The 14191-nt window shown below is 39.3% G+C and overlaps 1 protein-coding gene across 2 annotated transcripts in view; it reads right to left on the bottom strand.

The window, feature by feature from the left end:
* The window catches only part of HTR3A (5-hydroxytryptamine receptor 3A), a 233366-nt gene that overhangs the window by 141094 nt on the left and 78081 nt on the right, over positions 1 to 14191 (bottom strand). For both annotated transcript variants that reach the window (XM_044081074.1, XM_044081075.1), the window contains exon 2: positions 5742 to 5905. In XM_044081074.1, the coding sequence (XP_043937009.1) occupies positions 5742 to 5905 (164 nt within the window). The remainder of the gene's footprint in view (positions 1 to 5741; positions 5906 to 14191) is intronic.

Raw genomic sequence — 14191 nt, 5'->3', positions numbered from 1 at the left:
AACTTTCCTCACTTGTCTAGTGGAAAGCAGTTTTTAGTACTTAATAAATAAGCACCTATCCAGGCATGTCTAAGGGTCAGCTCCCAGTGATTTCTCCTGTCTACCTGATGAATCTGGGCATCTTGGGGCAATGCAGCAACTGCCTCATGTACACAGACAACCCTCTCCTCCTACCACCCAACACTACAACCTGTGAGAGATGCACTTATATAGCCAAACTGGAAGTAAAGCTCTCTTCACCCAAGACTGGACTAGACAGTCAAGAGGAGAAGGTAAACACTTGCACCGCACCACACTCATTACATAGTCCCTCAAAACCTACACCACCAAAACACACACATAGAAACACAAAACACACACCTACATTTGCAGAGGCTCTCAATAAAAACCTGCCCAAGCATCAGGGACATCTAAAGCATAAATGCAAGCAAACTCCACCCCCCAATACAACCCAAATGACACATAGCCCACAAACTCAGTGTGCCACTCAACCACAGCCCATAAGGCATAACAAAGTACCCAACACTCTAGTCATAGGTGACTCTATAGTCAGGCACACTGATGTTCCACTCACTAGACTAAACAAGGAGAAAGTTACTGTCAGCTGACTGTCAGGTGCCAGGATCTGCCACATAACGCATGCACTCAGGTCACTGAATGACCTGAGACGTACCTCCCTGGACTACATGAAAAGAGACATGGAGGAGCTCTCCGATCTTGTATCCCAGGCAGGTATGACACTAACCCCGAGTCGCATCCTGCCATCACCCAGAATTATACCACAGTACAAGGACAAAATGATTGACTTCAACAATTGGCTAAGCTTCTGGTGTCATTCTAAGGGGATCCAGTATTTGTCTGCCTGGGATGACATGATTGACAGTCCACGATGCTTTGCCAGAGATGGCCTGCACCTGTCGCCCTTAGGATTCCGGATACTGGCTAAGGCTTTTGCCACCCCTATAGTGCCTTTTTTAGGCAAGGTTCAAATGACAAATTCACCACTGTAACAAGTACAAGCAAGCAAAATCTGAGGGTAATGCTACTCAATGCTAGAAGTCTAAACCTCAAAATGCACTCACTCAAGGCACTCCTTAAAATGGAGAACATTGACATCTGTGCAGTGACAGAGACCTGGTTCAAAGCTCCAGAGAGCATCCCTGCATTACCAGGCTTCAATTCATACCACACCTTTTGGCCACCTAACCCAGAAAGAAGCACTAAAGGTGGAGGCGTGTCCATATTCATTAAGGATATCCACACCTCCAAGCTAGTTGCACAGCATAATGCATCCGAGATTATCCAAGTGCAACTAACTCTGGGCAAGACCGCAATCCAAATTGTAGCTTGCTACAGTCCCCCCACCATGCCCCAGGATTCACACTCCTCATTTCTAGATACACTGGAAAGTATTAGGGTACAACCCAGCACCCTAATAATGGGCAATTTCAACTACCCCACCATTAACTGGGAAAACTGCTCATGTACCAATTCTTTTGCTCAACGTTTTCTAGAATTCATAAATTCCAACGCCTTGGATCAACTTCTTCACACCCCCACCAGGGGCAGCAATATCTTAGACCTGGTCATTACCAACATGGGAAACCGGTGTTCCACACCAGAGGTCAATTCCTCGTTGGTCAGATCTGACCACAAGCTAATCAGCCTAGACATCCACATCCCACCCCCACCCCCAATTAGGGAAACCATCATAAAGAACTTCTCCAAAGCCAACTTCACACTTCTTAAGACAGAAGTGGCAAACTTCATGACACCCATGCAGACGGACAATAGAGGTATGACTGCCAAATCCTACACAAATGCACTTTATAAGCACTTACACGAGTGCATGGATCATGCTATCCCTAATAGAACCAAGATGCTATCCTCCAAAAAAGGAAGCTGATCTGGTGGTCCTCTGCCATAAACAAACTCTACAACAGAAGAAAGAAACTGTTGCAAAAAAGAGTAAAATCCCATGACTGGAGGAACTCCCTGGTCAACCTCAGTAAGAAGCTGAGATCCCTCATAAAATCCTCCAAAGCTAGTTACGAAAACAAAATTGCCACCGACTCTAAAGACAACCACAAAGCATTCTATAGCTATGTCAAGAATCTAAATGGGAACACTCAGATCTGCTCTGAGTTACAGCACAATGGCACTAAATATACAGAACCAACTGATATTGCCAACATCCTAGCAGATAGGTTCAGTGCTAACTTTACTCTCACCCCTAGAGGTCCCATCTCTATACTGGAAGAATGCAAAGTTCCTATAATCACGGCTGCACAGGTAAAAAACACACTCTCCAAAGTCAAGAACACAGCATCCATAGGATCTGACAATATCCCAGGCTGCGTTCTACACAAACTACAGAATTAACTGGCACCCTACCTAAGTACCATGTTCAATCATAGCCTCCCCTCAGGCTTTGTACCCACTGAATGGCGCACCATGATGGTTATCCCACTCCACAAAGGGGGAGCCACGACGGACCCCGGGAACTACCACCCCATTAGCCTGATGAGCCTGGTCTGCAAGGCCATTGAACGTATCATCGTGAAACTCATAAACAAAGACATTGGTAATCTCCAAACTCTGGACCCTACCCAGTTTGGATTTGTAAAAGGCAGATCATGTCTCCTAAACCTGATTGACTTCTTTGAAGCAGTCACCAAATCCATAGATGAGGGTAAAATGGTTCACACAGCTTATCTAGATCTTGCCAAGGCTTTCAACACCATCCCCCACTCTGGAATTATAGATAAGCTCACTAAACTAGGTATAAATCCCTATGTCACAAGATGGGTTGCCAACTGGCTCATGGACAGAACCCACACTGTGAAAGTAGCTGATTCCAAATCCGACATCAGACCAGTGACAAGTGGAGTACCACAGGGTTCAGTCCTGGGTCCTCTCCTGTTTGGTATCTACTTCTCTGAAGTGCAGGCCAACACAGAAGGTCTTTGGCTAACAAAGTTTGCAGATGACTGCAAACTAGGAGCCATAATCGAAACTCCTAACGATGTGGACAAACTACAAAAGGGCCTCAGTGAGACAGATACCTGGTGTCAAAGCCATGGCCTGAAGCTCAATGCCAAAAAGTGTATTGTCATCCCCTTTGGTAAAAACTCTGTACCCATGAACTACCACATAGCTGGTAGTCTACTTAATGCCGAAAATGTGATAAGAGACCTTGGGACACAGGTGGACAGTAATCTCTCCTTTGATAATCACATCACCACAGTGGTCAGGAAATCCTTCTATGTGGCTCATCTCATCACAAAAGGATTCTCATCCAGAAAAAAGAGGTCATTGTTCCCCTCTACTCATCACTCATTAGACCCATTATAGAGTACAATGCCCCTTTTGGTATGTACCTCACAAGACATCTACAACAACTGGAAAGACCACAGAAATACCTCACAAAGAGGATTACTGGCCTCAAACAGATGCCCTATGCAGACCGTCTCATAAAACTACAGCTTTACTCCATCGCATATCGCCTACTCAGGGGCAAGCTCTGCCTAACATACAAAGCTATGTCAAACCCAGAGCTGTTGGACATGCTCCACTTAAAGAAATCTCAATCCCTCTGAGCTACATGCTCTAGAGACCTAAACCTTGTCACCACAATAAACAGAACATGCTGGAGGGATAAATTCCTGTCCCAGAGACTTCCCATACTCTGGAACAGACTACCTATCTATGTCAAACAGAGCTCCTCATTAGCACTCTTCAAGAAAAATCTTGATGACTGGATGGGAAATGGGAAATTCACCCCGGGGATCACTTCTGTGGCTCTGCTCGACAGGGGCACAGGAAAATAATTTTCTTGGGTGGCGAAAGCCAGGGTACATTTTTTGGCTAGGCTTGTATGGGCCCTAGGGCCGATAGCGTAGTACCTACCTATGAACCTATGAACATGCTATCAGCTGCTTGGATTACTATTCATATCAGTTTAAAAGGTGACTTAACCTTGCACATTCATATGCACTGGGCACTGCAGTGAGAAATATAACACTCTCAGCAAGACATTCAGTTTGGTGCAAGACAGAGCTACTTTCCCACAACTTATTCAGCTGTGGACATTCAGAATGACGTGGAACTCAGCATTCTACCCCCAATTTAGAGTCTTCAAAATATTTTGGGTCATTATAGGGAATTCCAGTCCAATGAAATTTGTCAGGGTGGACTATTTCACCATACAATTCCAGAACTGGAAGTACATTTATTTCCAAGCCGTGTGTTAGAGTCACAGAGTCAGTGAAACAGGCATTATAACTAATTTTGCCTAGACCTAGATGACCTAGGTTAATTTAGTGACCGAGATACTAGTGGAATTACCTGTATTCAGTACAGGATGCCTGCCTTTGTCAGGGACAATGTTTGAGGGCATCTGGTAGGATATCTGCTCTGCCTGTATCACTAGTGTAGACACTGTAGATGAAGCTGAGGCATATGTTTACAAGGGAGTGAGATGAAGTCCTCAGACTCCCCACACTGCTCACCCCTTGGGCTACTTCAGGTATGCACAGAAGGAATACTAGGGTTTTAAAAAAGTTCTCCTCTGCTGACTCACTTATTGTAGAGCAGTGGATAAAAGTATGAAGATTGCAGAAGGAAATAATCAAGATATGAAGACTTAACTAACATATAAATGAACAACTAATATTCAAAGTCAAATAGAAGGCCATAAATGACTCACAACTTGAACTAGCAAACAAACAAACAAAACATTATCAAGTGAGGTGATGTCTGTGTCAGCCATGCAGACAGAATGGGAGTAACCTGGGCATAGGCTGATAAATGATTTAGCTAACAGACATTAAGGAAAACGCAGATGACAATTTTTAAAGTCAGCAAATATATCATATATTCATTTCCATTTATCTATTAAGCATACTAATATATACATTGTTTTCCCTTCTCAGATGGTGACCTGCTTATAATCTTTATTTCTCATGTTTTGTTATTCACGTCAATATCATCTTGGCTACCATGTGGTGTGCAGTCTGCACACTGTTTTAATCTTTTGTAAAATACAGGTTTTAGGAAATTGGTAATGTCCTGTTTATGGCATCATGTATGGGTGTGTTTTCTGACATGTTTAGTGTAGTTTTGGAGTGCTGACTCTCTTTATACTGCTTTAAAAATGCCATACATCATAAAAATGCTAGAACTGTCCATAAACTGCAACTGAATTATATATCAGTCTTGATATATCTGTTTAAAACTATGAATCTAAAATGAATACTTTATGTTAGGGCAACACAGTAGTGTAGCAGTTAATATTTCTATTTCATGGTGATTGTTTCTTTGGCTTAGTTCCTGGTTGGTGCACCAGTCCATCTTGTGTTCATATGGTGTTTTCTCTGGAGTTCCATTCTCATTTCACATCACAAAGATGTGCTGATAGGTTGAACTGTCAGTCTTCCAAACTGACTCAAGTATTGTACAATATGTATATGAATGTGTGTGGTACAGTAGACTGGCATCCTATCCAGAAAAGGTTCCATGCCTTATGTCCACTGCCTGCCCTGATAAAATGTGGCTCCCCTGTAAAAACAAATAGGATAATGCAGTTACTAGAAAATGAATTTGTACTATAGAAACTCATCCTTTGCAAAGTAGTCTCACAGCTTAACTTCTGTCTTCAGAATGTTAAAGCTTCTTTTGCCTCAGATATCACACTCATTACAAACTGCATCTCTACTGAAAATGGGAAAATAAAAACCCACCACATTGAGAATGGCATACACCATAACATCGATAGAAACATTAGTAGGCATTTGCCAGTCCTTCACTGGACGGACTTCCTTCCTGTAGCCAGCCATGAGATATTCTGAAAGTTGTATAAGAGCTGGTTTCATGGCACCTGATGTTTTGTTATATAACTTGTAAGCTGTTTAAGAAAAAAGAGAAATCATGTTATTCATGTTATATGCATATATTTTTCACATCCTAAATCCAAAGCTAGTATTGCCAAGTTAATCACATAATTTTGTTATTGCAGTAGTATACAAGACATTCAGTTACAGGAAACAGACATATAATAGGCATGCTTCTTCTAAAACATCAACAGTTTCTCTGGCTGGTATATGCAGATACTGTAATTCAGTGAATAAAATCTGTATTGCATTTGTGATCTTCTTAACATTAGGCTTGCTCACACCTCAAAGTTCTGAAGACAAGGATCAGATCTGTCTTTTTGAAGTTGTACTTATCCCTTTCTGAAGTCACAGACAAAAAGCAGTAAAGGAATTCATTACACAAGCCTTGGAACAGCACACAAAATGCACAACAGTTTCAGGTGCGCACAGCTCTAGAGGTCTGATAGCAAGCATGGTACAGAATACCGTTGCAGTTCGGTCTTAACTGGAGATGCTGATCCTTTGTGGTGACAAGCTTAACTTTTATGCCTCATATTCGGTGTTCGTTATCTGTCCGAAGTCTGCCGGAAACATTCTACCATGGTTAGTACTACTGTTCCATATGGTACGATATTCCATGCATCTACACCTCAATATAATCCTTCCTTCTACATTCTCAGTGCACATTCCTTGATCGCATACTCATTCTATAATCAGGAACAATGTTTTTCCATTTTTCCAGGAAAATACTGTAAAAATATAGAATTTAGACTGCCTATGTATTGGAAGATCATGAGAGTTCATAGAATTTGGCATTTGATGCATTAACACTCATCAGCGTAAGTTTTATTTCTTCATATATTTATTTAACTGTAAAACTTCTACTGTGTGTGTGTGTGTGTGTGTGTGTGTGTGTGTGTGTGTGTGTGTGTGTGTGTGTGTGTGTGTGTGTGTGTGTGTGTGTGTGTTCTATAAGTATAATCTGTTTTGACTTAACTTACATTCAGATGCACCAAAATATTATAAATAGTGTCAGACTAATTACCAGAAATTACACTTAATATTATTAAGGCTATAATTCCTAAAATTCCAGTTTAAGAAAATGGAATTTCATTTTTTTTAAATAAAGATAAATCAATGCCCTGGCCTATAATGAAACCATCTTACTCTGGTAGTATCTCTAAAAGAGCAGATCCCTAACAAATTCCCTCAGATGTATTTTTTTTTCACTTCACCACCTTCCTCCCATCTGATCTTGCTTAGCCTTCCAGCAACTACCTTTTTGTAGGCTTCCCCCAGTTTGACCCCGCACTGCCCCATCTTCTTAAGGATTCAGCCTTGCAGTATTCATTTGTATTGTCCATGGAGTGAGAAAAGCTGTTGAACATGCCACTGGCCCTGAATGCTCATGGACTTCTTGGGTTAAGGGAGTGGTATGTGCAATGAAGAAATAATGCCATGCCAGAAGTTGTGCAGGCAGGGCTGTACCCCTGACCTTCCCCTGAGATAAGAAGGCTAACCACTAGCTACTTCATCCTGTCCTTCTGGTTGGCTCTACCAGCATTTTCAACCTAATCCTGAAATTGAGTCGCTGACAGTACAAATGGACACCCTTTTTCTGCACTACCAGGCAAGTTTATTCCCTCAGACATTCTTCATGCAGTGGTCATTGCCCTTCTCTGAGTTGTTTCCTTTTCCTTTAAATTGTCACATACATGCATGCAAATTCTAGAAATGGCAAGACCCAATTGGCTAATATTCTTATGGGTTACAAAGACACAAAATATTCCTACCAGATTTGGTTATCAATTAATTACTTAAATTACAGGAGATGCATTTAGAAAATCAGAAAACTGAGGGTAAAAGCAAGTATTATTAGGGTAATGCAATATTGCCTGGCTATAGCACTAAATATGATCTGTTTGTAGAGTGCAAGTATTATTAGGGTAATGCAATATTGCCTGGCTATAGTACTAAATATGATCTGTTTGTAGAGTGCAAGTATTATTAGGGTAATGCAATATTGCCTGGCTATAGTACTAAATATGATCTGTTTGTAGAGTGCAAGTATCAGTAGGGTAATGCAATATTGCCTGGCTATAGTACTAAATATGATCTGTTTGTAGAGTGCAAGTATTATTAGGGTAATGCAATATTGCCTGGCTATAGTACTAAATATGATCTGTTTGTAGAGTGCAAGACGAGATAAAAGGCCAGGGATGAGTAGTGTGCTAGATACAGTAACTGATAAAAGCTGAAGCTGTGGAGTTGGTTTAATTCTGTAGCTTTAAACAGAAGGGAGAAATGATGTCGTGTTATGGAGCAGTGCAGGATAAATCCCAGTATTAATTGAAAGTGTTTTCACTCCTTGAGTAGTGGCATTACTGTTGGGGGATAAGATCAGCAACCTATATTGAAGAGTAGCCAACAGTGCCGACTTTTTTGCAATAGTTTTGACTTCCATTTTAATGAGATACAAAATCCTACAGCAAGTAGATAGAATAGCTACAGTCCAAGATCCCTTTTATAAGTGGTAGCTGAAAGATATAGCCAGACACATTCAAAGCTTTATGTGCTTGAAGTTTTGAATTGTTATGAGCTCAAAAGAATGTGCTGAGTTCACGCTGCAATTTGTAAGCATGCATTTTATCTTGCTGAAGTTAATGATGGAACATTTTAGACTAAATCTGTAATAAATACTGAGAAATTTAAGGAAAGTATACTACTGACAAAACTAGGAGAATGGTCTGTACTCGATAAAGCCAGATAATTACAGTACAGACAATTTTGGAGGCTGAATTTTACAAATTACTGAAAAGAATAATTAGCCATAGCCTAGAATGAGCTCTGAATATCCAAAAGCGATCTACAGCCAAGTGTATCTTCTAATTAAATGTACCATCTGGCAGTGTCAGAAATGAGCCCTGTAGTAAATATCCTATGAAATTTCACTACAGTGTGTGACACTACTTCTCTATGTGGGGCAACAGTTTAGGTATCATTCAGTGTCAACTTTTGTGGCTCAACAGACTAAATACATGTACAGTAGCAGCTGTTATATATAGTGTTGTCTGAGCAGGACTTTTAGATTCCATGAGCATTTGTACTACAATTTACCACTGTTGCCATATAACTTTTCCATGATGGCTGCCTGTTTCCTAATTATTTGACATGATAATCCTTTGACTTTGTTCATCCTGGATACTGCTAGATAAGGCTCTTCCAAAAAGGTATCCCTTCTTGGATTAATTTCTTCACTTAGTCTCACAATGAACCTTTAAAAACTGCACTTAGCCGACAGTAAGCACTATGCATGAGAGTTATACCACTTCTCGAGCTTTATTCAGTGCTTAAGGGCATAAGCAGAATTAACAGGAAGTAACAGTAACAGAAACATCTGAGTTAAATTTTATTTTTGCTTCAATTAAGTGATCACTGATGCCAGTTTAATGATAAAGAAGCTTCTGAAAATTAAACACTGTTCGGTGCATAGTTCATAAACTTTTCCCAGCATTCAACTCTTTCTTACTGGATCCTCTGTGCTGCTGACTACAGCTATTTCATCCTGCTTCTTAAGTGACCTTCCTTTCAAAATATCTTAACTAATTTTGTGAATAGCAACCAAAACAGGTAAATGATAAACTGTCAGGAAGAGTGATAAAACTCTGACTACATGACAGGCGGCTTGAGTCTGACTAACAGCTTGGGTCAATGGAGGAGCTAGCACGGTCAGATAGGACTGACCATCTGCTGCTGGCTCTCCCACTCTGGGGTCAGGAAGATGCTCTGGACACTTAGTGGGAGCATTGGTTCATTACCCCATTGAGCTTGAGCTGAGCAATCCATTGCTGCCATGTACAAAATGCACTGTGTACCAGATGTTCCCACTGGAGAGCAGCTATAGTGGAGCTCAAAAGAGCCTGTGGAGAGAGTAGGCTGGCCCACTCCCTACCACCCTACTCTTGGCATAACTAGATGAGCTCAATGGTGATTTGCAGGCATGAAAGAATGGGACAGTGGACTCCTGCCTGCCAGGGAATACCTGGCTCACATGACCACAGATTGACTGGGCTGATAATGTGCAGCTATCAGACATGATCCTGCAGGGGATGCAAAACAAATGTGGTTCTTGCAGTGTTACACTGACATCCTGTGGAACTTCTTTCGTATAAATGACCTCCATAAGCTGCAGCCATCTATGTGAAATGGCAGATACTCACCAAAGCCACAGCCTTTCAGATATGCGCTTCAGTATATCAAGCAGAGGGTGATAACTTTTCAGGATATGCTTCTAGCCTTTTTTTCAGTGAATAAATAAAACATATAAGACACAAATTCTGTCTATGTACAATTTTTTTCAGAAATAAGGGTAAAAATTACAGAAATATTATAATTTAAAAACAAAGAGATATCTAGGTATTTTGCAGAGCAGAAACTATATATTGTTCATTTGGATTCTATCTGTTCAGTTATCTTTATCTTTTAGCCATATGTAACTCTTCATAGCTTGCTGATGTAAAGGCACCACTAAATTTCACCAGATTTGTTTGCATGCCTTTATGTTTAATGTGAAAAGACAGCTATAAATGCTGTTTATGAAGGGTTCAGGTACAATATTTTAGGAAGGAAAATATTTTTTACCTAGTATACTAAATTGTCTCATATATATATACATATATATATATATATATATATATATATATATATATATATATATATATATATATATATATATATATATGTACTGTTAAGGGCTGTAATTACGACTGGCAAGCTACTTCTATATCTATGCCACAAAAACACTGTGAATGATTAAGATAACTGTTTATAACTTGAAAGCACTAAATGGACAAACATGCATGCACACGCCAATATATTTCTCGCGTGTGTGTGTTGGGGTGTTAGTCTACATAAATATATAAATATATTTACATGGGTAATATTATTTATCGCTCTTACATGCTGAAATGTTGGTACTATTCACTGGTGGTATAGCTGGTCGAAGAATAAAATGGTCTAACTTCAGCAGACTGATCATTACATAAATCAGGGGTCTTTCCCCTATCTATGAGTCTGTGTGGCCCTGAAGGGAATATATTTAATTTCTAGGGTTGTGGGGCCATGTCTTTGGTTTGGTAATTGCAAATGTAACTGGTTGGTTTAGATTTACAATTACTTTTTATAGACTCTTCAGTTGGTGATGATGGTGATCGTCATGCAGTTAATTTGATATTTTGTATTTTGAATAGTTTTAATGATTATTCATTATATAAACATATCTATATTTATCTGTTTATATATATATATATATATATATATATATATATATATATATATATATATATATAGATAGAGATACACACACACACACACACACACACACACACACACACACACACACACACACACACACACACACACACACATATATTGTGGCATAGTAACCTCAGCCCCTGGGTTGCACCCTGCTTGTTGCACTGCTGTGTCTGATTTTTCTGCACTTGTTGGGGTTACTTGTTCCAGAGGGTGAGTTATGGAAAAAATACAGTTTTGGGGTCTGGAGCAGGCAGACAAACCAGAGAGGGTGTCCATCACTATTACTGTGGAACAGCTTCCTATAGGACTATATCATGGCCAAACTTCTTGAGGGAGACATATACTTGACCTCTGGGACCGGAGAGGGCTCTAAAGAAGAATTTTCACAGAGCTATGTGGCAGGCAGTCCAGAAGGTACTCCTGAACCATAGAAACGGGACATGAGTTTCTGTCCTGCAAAAGAGAAACTAATGGAATTATGCTGCCTGTATGGCAAATAATGTCAAAGAAGAAAGGCTGGTATCTCTTAGTGCTTTGACAAAAATTCTGTGCGTTTTGTATGAATGAATACGGAAATTGTCTTGACTGAAAAGTGACCACATTGAAATGAGCTTTTAAATAAATTATGTGCACTGTTGTAAACTCAGTGGATTTTTTTCTGGACTTACATTTACAAAAGCATCTAAAATTTCTGTCCCCCTCTCTAACCTTAAAGTCTCAATTACTTCCTAAATTTTAAATCCCCTTTTCCTCCCTAAGCTTAAAGTGTCTGATCACTCCCTAAGCCTAAAATTCTCACCCCTTCCCTAATAGTGAAGTTCCCCATTGGTCTGCTCTACACTCCCAGTTCCCCTCCCTAAACCTAACAGTACTTTCTCTACTTATGTAGTCCACAAGTACCTGCTTCTACTTCATCTCCTGGGGCAGGAGCATTTGGTGCAATGGCTGTTTGGCTGAACTTATATTCGAGTTTTAGCACAAGCAGCTCTTTACAAGAGCTAACAGCCACTCAAGTCCCTGGCTATGACTTAGTGGAATTCAAGTAGCACAAGCTCGAGTAGCTGTAATGATCCCATATATATATATATATATATATATATAATAGGGAGAGAGAGAGAGAGAGATAGATATATACATGCATACATGTATATGTTTATAAATATATAGTATACGTACACACACACCATATATATATATATATATATATATATATATATATATATATATATATAAAGTTCACAAAATTCCCAGCACTCGATAAATAAATTCCAAAGTCAGCATTAAGTAAAAAGTGATTTATTGGACAACCACAGCCCAACAACACAAACCGGTGGCCGGTTTCGCTCACAGCGTCCTCAGTGTGCAATGAATAATCAGAAAAGCTAGTACTGATATACGCGCAATGCGTATTACAAACGTGACTTCTTAAAGACACAGTAACACCATTAGAAAACATAATGCCCAAAGCAATATTAACTAAGGGCAAAAACATAAATACACATTAATCTGTCATGAACCACAATACTATATAATGAATACATACCCACATTTTGTGCAATAGTATACATAATTAAATAAACCCATGTTTATACAAAAAGTATAAAAATATATGTATGTACCTACACTACCAACTGCATTTTATCCTATACTAATACCCACTCACAAGGCATAGTTACAACTAAATTAAACACCAAAAACCCATATATATAAATGCATGTACATATATATGCACGCGCAAATAAGTGCACACACGCATGGTCACACACACACACACACACACACACACACACACACACACACACACACACACACATACATACACATACATACACATATAACATACACTAACAAACATAACCATGCATGCACACACACACTAATGCACATACATATAAACGCACATATGCATAATTACACATACCAAAACGCAAGTGCATGAGTACCCAAAAACAACTGAGTTTTTTTTCAAAAAATACTGAAAACCCCTGGAATACCAAGACCTACACTCATTACCAGTGGTCATTCAACCCAGGTTTAAACATAGCTCCCAGATTCACAATCCAACGCCGTTCCTTTTGAGTTAACATACAATGTTTATGACTGTCCCCTAAATTAGATGCTGCAACTTTATCCAATCCTATAAATATGAAATGTGCTGTAGAGTGAACTAGCTTATGTTTATAGAGGGCACTTCTAGTGCGTTGACATTTAATATCACTGATGTGTAAAGATATTCTTTGTTTCAACGCACAAGAAGTTTGCCCTACATAAAAGGCTCCACACTGGCAGACAGCCATATATACTACCCAAGTACTATTACATGTGATAAAACAACGAATATCAAATACCTTTTTTGTATTTACAGATGTGAAGGACTTAGTTTTAGCCATAACATTACATTGCTTACAAGTACCACAAAATGTACTACCCATAATACCCAGTGGATCAGTGCTAAGTAAACGATCTTTTTTGAAATATGCAAAATGTTGTCCTAGATTCTTACCCCTTTTATAGCCAAAATGACATACTTTATCAATACATTTGGTGAAAAACACATCTGATTCCAAGATATGCCAATGTTTCATCAATACATTTTTAACAAAATGTGTATTGGTTCCATAAGTTGTAATAAACCTGATATGGGAACTCTCATGACTAAATTCACGATCAATCAGTAAAGAGTTTCTATCTATGGAACTAGCATGTCCATTAGCCCTTTGTATTTTATTCCTATGGTAACCCCTATTCAAAAATCTTAACTCTAAGTCCTTGGCTTTATTATGATAACGTTCATTAGAAGAGCAAATTTTTCTGATACGTTGAAACTGTGACCCAGGTATGTTAAGGATAGTGTGGGGGGGGGGGTGGCAGCTGTCAGCATGTAACACAGCATTCTTAGAAAAAGGCTTTCTATATAAATCAGTATAGAGAGAGCCATCATCCTCCTTGCCCACCAGAACATCCAAAAATTCTACTTCATGTAAGTTAATATTACCTGTGAA

The sequence above is a fragment of the Protopterus annectens genome, chromosome 8.part0 (assembly GCF_019279795.1).
Source record: "Protopterus annectens isolate FY-2018-M chromosome 8.part0, PAN1.0, whole genome shotgun sequence".
NCBI lineage: Eukaryota > Metazoa > Chordata > Ceratodontiformes > Protopteridae > Protopterus > Protopterus annectens.
The sequence above is the reverse complement of the archived record's forward strand: the minus strand, read 5'-3'. Positions and strand labels throughout refer to the sequence as shown.